The 11,157-nt window shown below is 44.7% G+C and overlaps 1 protein-coding gene and 1 long non-coding RNA gene across 8 annotated transcripts in view; one reads left to right on the plus strand and one right to left on the minus strand.

The window, feature by feature from the left end:
• Nucleotides 1-5,747, plus strand: part of NF1 (neurofibromin 1) — a 104,515-nt gene extending 98,768 nt beyond the window's left edge. For 3 of the 6 annotated variants that reach the window (XM_049803341.1, XM_049803343.1, XM_049803342.1), the window contains one exon: nucleotides 918-5,747. In XM_049803341.1, the coding sequence (XP_049659298.1) occupies nucleotides 918-1,060 (143 nt within the window). In that variant the 3' untranslated portion in view covers nucleotides 1,061-5,747. The remainder of the gene's footprint in view (nucleotides 1-917) is intronic. The other 3 variants (XR_007506396.1, XR_007506397.1, XM_049803348.1) reach the window with 3 other exon arrangements.
• On the minus strand, nucleotides 5,240-11,131 carry LOC126039755 (uncharacterized). Of its 2 annotated transcripts, none has more exons than XR_007506403.1 (3): nucleotides 11,048-11,131; nucleotides 6,152-8,934; nucleotides 5,240-5,468 (listed from the first exon to the last, which is right to left on the minus strand). It is a non-coding gene; the product is annotated as an uncharacterized LOC126039755 (long non-coding RNA). The 2 variants fall into 2 exon arrangements; XR_007506402.1 differs by having other exon boundaries at nucleotides 6,000-8,934.
• Between the last annotated feature and the right edge of the window lie 26 nt (nucleotides 11,132-11,157).

Consider the following 11,157-nt stretch of genomic DNA (forward strand, 5'->3'; position numbering starts at 1 on the left):
ATTTTTCACGCTACAGTACTGCAATGAAATAGCTGTATCGGGCCGGTCGTTGAGACATCATTGACAGCGAGATTGTGTTGGCGTCTGGCTAAAATAGCGTTCTGGGCCTGGCTGGGGTAGAGGCGATGTCCTTCACGGCAGCTGGCGCGGGGCTGCGTTCTGGATTTGTGACCGAACGGTGCTGGAGAATAGACGTCGGTGGGCAGTGGGCTGGAGGGGACCCAGCCGGGTGGGATGCCCGGAAAGCTCTTCCGTGCCAGTCGGCGATAAAAGTGGGAAGGGGGCGGTGGGGGGAGGTTGGCCGTCTTCTGCCCGGGACCTGGGTGGGCACCGGTCCACCCATGGCGGGTGGGTGCTGAGCGATTGCCTCCGCATCACCGGTTTTGTTTTGCTGTCTGTCTGTCTTCCACAAATCCCTCGCTTACCTAGATTTTTTTTCTGGTTACTTGAATGGGGACACCCGAGTTTTCTGGCTTTTACTCTTCCTTTCCTGTCCCACCTGGGGTGGAGGGGGACGAGCGAGGGGGGGCTGTCTGCGGTGCTTGCCTGCCTGCCGGGGTGAAGCCACCACAAATAACACTTTATTATTATTAAAAAAAACGATCAACACGTCGTGACCGGGTCCTGCAGCGCTTTCCCAGGCGGGCAGCGCTGCCGCCGCTTGGTGTTGCCGCCAAGCGCGGGCGGGGCCCCGCCCCCAGCGCGGCCGAGGCCCCGCCCCCCGATGCAGCGCGCGGGCCCGGCGCTGCCGCAGGGCGCCCCCTGGCGGCGGCGGGCGGGTCTCTCCCGTCGGGTGTCGCTGCCGGCCTGTCCGTCTGTCCGTCCGTCCGTCCGCGGGAAGAGCCGGCCTTTAAAGCGTTAATTTACAGGGTGGCCAAAAGCATCGAGGGGTAACCTCGGTCCTTGTGTTTCCCCAGGGATCGACAAGGAGAACGTGGAGCTCTCGCCCACCGCCGGACACTCCAACAGCGGGAGGATGCGCCACGGCTCCGCCAGCCAAGTGCAAAAGCAGCGAAGCGCTGGCAGTTTCAAACGTCACAGCATCAAAAAGATTGTGTGATTATTTCTTAATTTTTTTTTTAATTGTTTTTAATTTTTTTTTTAATTTTGGAAACTGACTGACACACGCGGGCCCCGCGCAAAGGGCCCTCCGCCGGTTTTGATGCTGCACTTAATTTTGAAAGTTCCCATCCCGTCAGCCGTGTTGCCAGATGATCAACTCTTGAAACATTGCCTGAATTTTAATGCCTTCATTTCTTTCCTTCTGTTTTTGGTTTAAGCCAGTGTTTCAGAACCGCTCATAGGGATCCTGACGGACTTTGCAGCCGGAGGAGGTGTGGAGTTCTTTAACACTGCAGAACCGTATCTTGTCCAAATACGAAAGCCATTTCCCATAGACAGCTCTACCTTGCTTCTGTTACCTGCCTTGTTTGTTTCTTCGCTAAAGGAAAGTGTTAATCCTTAATCCTGTTTGCACACTTTTCAAGGTAGTGGCTTTATGAGCCGGGGGCAGTTACTATAATCCTGGTTTTAATTCAAACCTGTAAGATTTTTAGCTGTGGACTTTTTTTTACCATACTTAAAAGAAACTTAGGATAGCCGCAGTACAATGAGCTTAACCAGAAGTGGTTGATTAGGTTAAATTTCTAGTAATTAGCAATAAATTTGAGAGGACAAGGAGGCTGCACGAGCCTCTCTCATTCCCCAGACCGTAGCTTCACATACTTGGACTGTATATGGACCAGACTGGACAAACTGGCTTTTTTCCAAAGCAGACTTTTTTTTTTCTTTTTCTTTTTTCTGTACTTTAACTGCACTAAAAAAGGTTGAATAGTGGAAAGAAAATCATGGAGAACTGACTCTTATGCTGTCATTGTAGCAGTGTTGAAAATTTATTGCTTCTTTCTTCCATTTAGCATTTGCTTTAGTTCTGCCCTTCCCAACAACACGCACCTTCGAGAAATTCCTGGCAGAATAACCAGTGGGGTATGGAGGGGAAAATTTAATGAATTAACTTCCAGCTCTGGGAGATTGTGTTTGGCGAAGCTGCTTTTGTGCTGCCCAAGCAGTGATATAAAAACAGCAATGTTTGCTTAAGGTACATGAATTTAAAAATAACTGACACTGTGTCAAATCCAGGTTACGTTTGAATGTTTGCAGTGCAATTCCTGGTATCAGTACAGACGTCTGCAGTCAAACCTGTCTTGCAGAACTTTCAAGGGGTTTTAGTTGGCGAGGGTTCATACTTGGGGGTTACACAAAACTGAAACTGCTGTCACTGTGAAAGACTTGTCAGCTACAGTCGTGTATCAGCGATGGACGACTGTGATAACATGCTGCTATGTTGATGACGTGTACAGGTGCAGCGCTGGGTGCTGCAGACGCTGCCTGCACGGGCTGAAAACGTGCAGAGCGTTTGATCTCGGAGGCGAGCAGAAATTCTGACAGAAGGGCCTGTCACCTGGGTGCTCACTGGAGGGCTACGTATATCTCCTGCTGAAGAACAGTTAAACTTCCCAGTTTCAGATCCCTGTTGTGTGTTAGAAATTAACAATCTACAAGTGGCTTTAAAGGACAAAAAAGCATATCCACTATATAAAGTAAAATCCTCTAGTGCAATCTTGTTAGTGGCTTTCAGTAAATCAAACTCCACAGCTAAATTATTAGAGAATGGTACAATTAAGTGTTCAGATTTTATTGATATAGCACATAATTCACATGTATCCACACAGTAACAATGTAACATTTATGTAAATAAAAATACCTTTATTGTATTGATTCATAAAATAACAATTTAATTTCTTTAATTTGTTTACAGTCCTGGAAAAACTATGAACACAAACTTAATATGCAAATAGTTTGCCAAAACAAGAGGAAAACTTAGAATTAGCAGTCTTGAAATAGACGCGTTGGAAAATACAAAGACTCGTGCAATTAACCAAATTTTTTTATTCTTGGTGGCGTAGGAGCTGCAGTAGAAATGTGGTTGCTGAACTGATACAGGACTATGAAAGGGATCGTGAGGCTAGAACTGAATGTGGGAATGGAGCAGTGACTCGTGCCACGTCCTAAGCTGCTATGCATGTAAAACTTCGGGAGTCACTGGTTAAAACCCGTTCTCATCTCATGCATCAGATTGCCGAGAGCCACCCTCAGCGTCACTGCCAGTTTGCACTTGGTTGTACTGAATCAAGCTAATTCCAGCCCTTTCCGTTTTGCTGAAGACAATGAATTGTAGAAGCCTGAAGATTTGTAGGTAGGAGGGAAAAAGAATCTCTTGTAAAGGTAATTTGCTGTCAGTTGTTTCTCCTACGAGCAGATTTTCTTTAAACAGAAATAGCAATTCCAGATGAACTACCAAATCTGTTTTGTTTGGACTGGGTGCGTTTGAGAGCAACTCTGTCAACATTTTGCATTGCCTATAGAAAAAAAGCATCCCTAAATTAGAATTAATGCAGTCTTTGAAATACATATGATGTGGAATCAAAATGGACAGTGACTAAAATTACCTTTCGTGTGAGAACTAGAATTACTCTGGGCTCTCAGTCCCAGCTGAAAAAACCTGATATCTTCATAAAGTCAGTCAACAAAATTTAATTTATTCTGTTTCCTGGAAGGAGGGGGAGTCATTTAATGTTTTCACTGCATGGTTCAGTGAGAGGACCTGAACTTTCTTAGAGCAGGGGTGTCAAACATGTTAGGTAATGGGGGCTGAATTTGGGTGTAATTATGGTCGATGGCCAAGGTTTAATTCAGGGTCACAGGCGCCCCGATACACAGCAACGTTCTCTCCCAGTACCAGCGGTTGGGAAGCTTGCGCTTAGATCAAGGGGGAAAACACGGCCTTTCTTGAATGATTAAACTTCTATTAGTAATTGGTTAGTTGTTCAGTGCCTTACTGTCACATTCATCACTTCGCCTGCACCCTCTAACAGCCGTGGCTGTTGTTTTGCCTTGTTGTGTTCTTTCTCGCACCCTCCCTTATTTGTTCTCGTTCCCCGTTTTGAATATTCTCCATCCTGCTCTGTTTCGTTCCCGTGAGCACTGCTCTCGGTTCCCAGTCCGGCCTGCTTCCATTCTCTCCTCATCCCGTTACTCCATTTACGCTCCTAGTGATCAGCAGGTGGTTGCTGGTGACGATGTGGGCTTGAAACCTGATCTAACGAGTGGGAGACCGATCTGAGAGAGTTCCCACCTTCGAGTCGCTGTTTCAGGCAGCCTGCAGACCACCGGGCAGTCACTGCTGCGTCGGCTGCTCGAGTCAGTTCTTGAAGGCTGGTTCTGCAGCTGTGGAGTCTGTGTACTTTGAAATGAAAACTTAGATTCAGAAAAATCTGATCTTAACATGTGGACCATGTAACGACATCATGGGGATTGTATGTTTGACACCCCTGTTTTAGAACACGTTACCCATTTCGCACTAACTACAGTTAAGTACTGTAAAGATGATTAACATTTTGTTTGTGTTTGTATTTTCCCTGACTTAAAGATAACTCAGTAGTATTTGAATAGTGCATAACCTACCTGTTAATTATGCCAATGTTTCTGCTTTAATGTGCATGAGGTTTCCAAGAACAGGAAACGTTTCAAATAAGTATTGTGGACTGAGCACCTGGGAGCATTCCAGTGCTCTATTCCTAACTGGGTTGTAGGTTTTAGGGCTTTTTCGGTTTCATTCTAAGGTTAATTTTTTTCAAATGTAATGAAGCACGTCTTATTGTTATGCAACAAACTTACCACAGAAAGTCACTTTTAGTGTTGGTCCCACAATTTTTTTTTAATGCAGTATATTCACCTGTAAATAGTTTTTGTGTAAAATTTGACAGAAAAGTATATTTACTACACTGTAAATACATGTGACAATATATTGTATTATTTTGCTTTTTTTGTAAAGCAGTTAGTTGCTGTATATGTATAACATACAAATTTGATTATTCTAGTGTTAGTAACTGTTAACTACTACTACTACTCCTTCCTGCTGTTGCGTTACATCATTTAAAAAAAAAAAATGCTGTGTACTATAAACTTACACTGTGTATGATATCTTACTATTTCCATTTGGGCCTCAACTTTGAAAATGTTTCCTTGATCCACAGTCCTGTTCATACTGTAAGCAAGTGTGTGACAGCTGGCAAGAGCCCTGCTGATTCAAATGCAGTTGGTAACTGTAGGTAAAAATGGTAGAAACCTGGTTTCAGATAATTGTTGTTTACCCCATTTCCCCCTCATGTATGTACTTCCCCCCCCCCTTTTTTTTTTTTTTTTTTGAAGTAAAATGTAAATTCAACCTGCCTCAAGTTGTTCGAAGGTCATTCCCTTGTGCTGCGGGACGCAGTTGGTGTATTCTGAAATCCTTTTTGTTTCTTGTGATGGTGAGATTTGGATGGGTTCTTTGGGTCTGAACCGAGGGCCTCATCGCAACACGTGGTGGATGCAGCCCTAGTCCCAGACCTGAAAACCCACTTTTTCTGGGGAAAAAAATAAGAATCAAGTTGAAACCCAGTGTCTTGGATTTGTCTTTCCAGAATGGTGCTTCTCTGTGTGTGTGATACCTTGCACAGTTCTAAATACTGGCAAAACTGGTTGCCTGTGGATAACTGAGGACAGAATTTGGACAGAATAAAAAGCCCATTGTCATGAATTTCATGTCACTTCAAGAATATCATAATTGAATAATAAATCAGAATATTTCTTTTTAAAATGTAAATTTAATATTTTAATAAAACAGCTGCTTGGTCTTTAAAGAACATTTCAGTATAATTTGTCTATTTGAGCTTTTCTAGCTTAGAAGCTTGAAGTTTCAACTGTCAGGCAACTTTTATGACAAATGATTAATCAAATCTATTTTTCTTTTAGGGGAATATATTACTTTCCTATTAAAAATGTATAAGTACTTATATTCTGGCTTTGTGAATCGTAAAAGGATGTAAAAACACATTAAAGCGTGACTGCATTGACTTCTTCTGAGACATCTTATTGTTCCTGCATACTAAACATACCATGCGGCCTGCTCAGTTGAAAACAGGCAGGCAGCGGTGCGGGCACAGGGACCTGGTGCCTCGCTGCCGCGCTCCTGTTGCCAGCAGGGCTTGCATGAACGGAAGAGCCGCAGCTTCTGAACTATTAAATTGCAGGAGCACATTTTCTTTACCTTAGAGGAAACGTTCGTTAATCCTAAATCAGAAGTAGCAGCACTGACTGTAGAGTGGGGAGCCATACAGGAGATGTTTCCTGAACAACACACACTAGATCACTGCTACTAAAAACATTTTTGAAGTTCCTCTTCGGGACAGCTGAGCTTCCCTGCTACTTGAGATCACAAAATACACTGCAGCCACAGTGAGGGGAATGAAAGGAGAAAGAATTTTATTTTAGTTGCATCTTTATGCACTTGGAAAAGCTATATTTAGGGGGAAAATTGCACCCTTGGAGCAAGCAGTTCTGTCTTAGGAAATAGCTTCAACATCCCTGCCCAGCTGATGCTGGTGCTGCTAAAATACTTTACAAAGGAAAAAAATAAGCAAAGTAAAAATCCAGAACTTTCTTGTTGTGGGGATATAAATTCTGTTCTAGAGTTAAGTAGGGCAAAACCGTACAAGGAGGGAGAGAAAGGAAGTTGTTATTCACAGGCCGTGAGACTGACCCATAATGTGAGTGGCTAATTCCTAAATATTAAGCTGTCTCTCTGACTGGAATAAATATTTCTAAATACCTCTGACTTGGAATAACAACTCCTCACAATACTCATATTTTAGATATCCCAGAAGTTTCATACTAAACTTGTGATGTAAATCTTGTGATGAATTTGATACCTCTGAACGTCAGCTTCGCTGCTAGGATTAGCTTCACCTCAGGCTGTGAGCAGCTGGCTCAAGAAAATGCATCAGGTGCTAAGAGAAATGGCTGAGCTGTCTGCTGCAGTGAGCTGCTGCAAGGCTGGGGAGAGAGAAGCGTGCCCTCTTCTTTGCTGCAGCTGGCTGACCCCAGCATGGTGCGGAGCCATCTGTGAGGGTGAGTGACCATGAGCTGGCATGGGTTAACTGCTGCTACAGCGACACCAACGCCCACGTGCACGAGATGGGGTGAAATCTGGTCCCTCGTGTCCTACCACAGGATTAAATTCTACTGCAAGTTGGTCACTTCAGCCATTGTCAAATGCTTTTATTTTTCTATCCTCTCTTTAGGCCCATCTGCCCAGGAAAGGTGGACAGAGAACACATGATCCCTAAATAGATGTAATGCAATTAGTCACTCAGTGTCACAACTAAAAACTAAAGCCAACCTCTTGTAGCGATGGAGAGTGCTACTGACTGACCCATGTCAAAGCAACGATGGTCCTTTCCCACTACCAACGTTCATGATTTATAGCTGTGAATCCTTTGTGTCTTGGAACATTGTTTTTTTCAGCTGAGTGCTGCTACGTTTAACAAGCTCTCAAATGAAAATAAATCCCAGGGTTGTGTGGGTGGAGAGTGTAGAATAACATCTCCTGTGATGTGACTTGTTAAAACAAGTATGGGTTTGTTCTTCAAAGCAGTAATGAAAAAAAGTCTGATGACTGCATCTTTAGGGCTATTCAAACGATAGTGCTATAAATAGTGATGAGCAACTAACTACATGTTCAAGAAAATCCCACTGAACTATTAAATTGTATTTTACTTTTTTTTTTTTTTTCCAGAAGAGGTGGATCAGGGACAGGCCTCACTGTGAGCGAGTTTTCCAGGCTCTAGCTTATCAACACTGCTTTCCGAGGCTACTTACATTTACAATGTAAGATGCCAGGCGGTTTGGGCAGTGGGTGCCTCTGCCTCACCTCTTCAGGGCTCCATTCCCTTTGCCCTTATTTGCTTTCTATGAAGTTCCTCCACTTGCTGGCTGTGCTCCCCAGCTCCTTGCAATATCAGCCATGGGGATTTTTTCTCCCTTCTCGGTGATTCCCTTTCCCTTTACTAACTGCCCCCTACCCCTCCTGGAGCTTGCTGTGAGACCGCTGTACTCATTTCCGAATGGCTTGGAGTGCATTCAGTGCAGCTTCAGTCAAGTAGAAGAGGAGGCTTTCAGCTCTCCTCGCAGTGGTAGCACATGCAAAGAGACTGCAATGAAAAGTTCTGTGTAGCGTGAGAGAGACCCACCCAACCGTCTACAAACAGGCGTGACCAAACGTAGGCCAGAGACAGCACAAAAACAGTGGCTCTGAGCCAAAGAAGAGGCTGGTTCAGAGCAATGCAAAACATACAAAGGCTTAAAGGCCCCACCGTACAAACACAAGTGAGGCCGCTGGGGTGGTTGAGGCAGCACAACAAAATGAGGGAAGGAATCTCCGCGTTTGCCCAAAACACTTAGCATCTAGGTCTCCATGCAGTAGGGATCAAAGAGCAAAGGCTGCCTCTGTGCTTCTGAGTCCTGCTGTATGTTAAATTACTCACGCAAAGAGATGCTCATGGAAAGGGGAGAGGAGGCCATCGCCAGCTCTGTGTACTCTGACCTTCCGAAGGCTGCACTGGATCTTGTTCTCCAGGGCGGACTCTCCTCTGCTCTCCCTCCAGCCGGGCCCACTGGAAGAGAGCAGTTACAGACAGATAAAACCAGGCTTGTGCCGAGCACAAGGAACCTGCTGTAACACTCTGAGGACTGGATCAAATACCCTGCAAAGCAACTCAGCAAGTACAAGTTCTGTTGGCCTTAATTTTCCAGTTCTGTATGAGATGTTAATGGGTAGACCTGTAATTTACAACAAAGAAGAATAAACGGGCCTTGAGGATGCTTACATACCTTACCCGTTCTTTTCTAGTTTCAGTAATCCTTTTACTTTGTATGCTGCCCATTTTTCTTACCGGGAACATTTGTTTGCTTTTTTAAATCATCATGAAGATTGAACTAGCAGTCTAGAAGGCTGTTTCCCACTCATGAAAAGTTCAGAGACGTGAACTGCTTCTGTAAGAAGAACGTGACTCGTCAGACACGGAAGCAGTTAATCGTTCTGTTACCAGTGTTTATTTGACATCAGTGTAATTTTATTGTTACTCAATGGAATATATTTTTCTTTTCACTCTAGCAAAGCTTATGGACTTTGACTGCTGTAAGAGCTCCGCTATGTGCTGCACACAGAGCAAGATACCGGTTTTGTCCCAAGACCTTAAAATGTTCATGGTCACCATGTGTGTCTGACGCAGGCCGTCCTTGTGACCTTGGACAAATCCTTAACATCTTGTGATCAGGCATCCTAAATGCCTGAATTGCCGAACTCTAACAGTCAGGATGGCCGTCAGTTGGCGGAATTCCTAACAGACAAACTTCTGAGATCTTCCAATTACAGACATTAAAAGGGCAAAGTCTTAGCATTGTTGTATTTTTTCCACTTCACGCATGGTGCAATTGGTAGTCTTTAAGCAGACATTTATTATTAATTTCTGACTGTTCTAAACAAAAAGATGGAGGCAACTCAGGAACTTTTCATGGAAAAATACTTACACAAATTAGCAATCTAGGAAGGACAATCCTGCTCAAACACGATTCTGTGATTTTTCTAAGTTACTCATTTACACTTTCTAATGTACTAACCGCTTGCTGCATACATGTGTAAATAAACAACTGAGCAAGTTTAACTCCAGCCAGCCTGGTTAGTTAGGCCAATAAAACTACCCTGGTGTCCCGCTCTTGAGGTGTTTACAACAGAAGATTTCCTGTACCACTACATAGCGCAGAGCATGCTGGTTACAGCCAGGCAAGCTCATAGGAACAGAAAAGTCTCTGCAGAATGAACGACTTGGTTACTGGAAAAAGGAAGGAGTCTAATTTTGGAGTAATCTGTTACACCTAGATGAAAAGGAAGATCAGGCTTTCATAGCTGTAAGGAGACTGATGCTTTCCTACACTGCTGCAGCTCCCACTGGCTGCCACCAGGAATTACTCTTGTTTATGGTCTCACTTCTCCTTGCTCTGCTGTTCCCCGATACCTTTTCTTGCCCCAAAGCACGCCTGCATCAGCCGTCTGTCCCTGGCCTATTTCTTCCCTCTGACTTTGCCCCTGAGTTTCCAAAAGATAAAAAAAGCAGCCTAAGTTGTTCCACTGGGAAATCCGGAGCCATCTCTGTTACGACAAAGACAGGTCCAGTGACAAACCAAGAACAGTTTCCTCTTTGTTGGACACAACGCAGAACCAAATTCTGAGAAAGTGCAGGTACAGCAGTGTTCCACAGGCCACCCCAGTGCCCTCTGATTTGCAGCAGAAGCCAATGCAGTGCCAGGCTGCACAGGAAGAAGCAGCACCCAGAAAAAGCTGCGTCTGGTGACTCCATGCCTTTCCGTGCAACTGAATTATTTGGAGAGAATATACACCACTCCCAAACGGCTCTTCCCACACAGACCCAGCGGAGGCCAAACTCCTCCCCACCTGGGTGTTACAGTGTTATTAACACAGAAATTAACAACTACCCCCCATCAAGTTCAGCGCAGAACTTTTCCCAAGGCATGGCTACTTCTCAGATTGCTGCAGCCACACCCCATATCCTTTTCCTCTTTCATACCAGCCTGCTGTGCAAACTCCCAAGCTCCTTAGAATAACTACAACTATTACTTCCCACAGTCTCCTCCAAGCAACTTGCCCAGAGCTGTCCTGAAAGCTACTATCAAACAAGCCCCTATGCCCCAGAGAGCGCTCCAGCGCCTGCAAACACAAGCCACGCACGCTTGTCTACTGTGTTTCCCCCTGGCAAAGCCTCAGATTCCTTGGGACGCAGAAATCATTTACACACTGTATTTTCTTTAAGGATGCAAAAAGCTCTGGAGGGAAGCGTCCCACCTATTTAACAATAAAATGAAAACAAAAGTCTCCATCAATTCCAACTTTGTGCTACTGCAGCTAAGCGGTAACCTTGCCAGCACACAGATTTTCATTCCTCGTTCTGGTTCAGCCTTGGCGGCCAGCATCTCCAATCCCGCATTGCTCTAGCTGCTAGCTAATACGTTTGCTTACTGTCTTAACGTTTCGTCATCAGCTAAGCACTTTCAGCACGTGTCTAAAACTTTGTATAAAGCACAGATTCACCTCTGTTCACTTGTCTGAACAGCACGGTGGAAGCCAGCAGCATCTGGCTGTGTTGGGAGACAATTGAGGGCTTTGGCTCCGGGGCTGAGACGAGCCTGGCGATCCCGGCA

This window comes from Accipiter gentilis, chromosome 6 (assembly GCF_929443795.1).
Source record: "Accipiter gentilis chromosome 6, bAccGen1.1, whole genome shotgun sequence".
Classification (NCBI taxonomy): Eukaryota; Metazoa; Chordata; class Aves; order Accipitriformes; family Accipitridae; genus Astur; species Astur gentilis.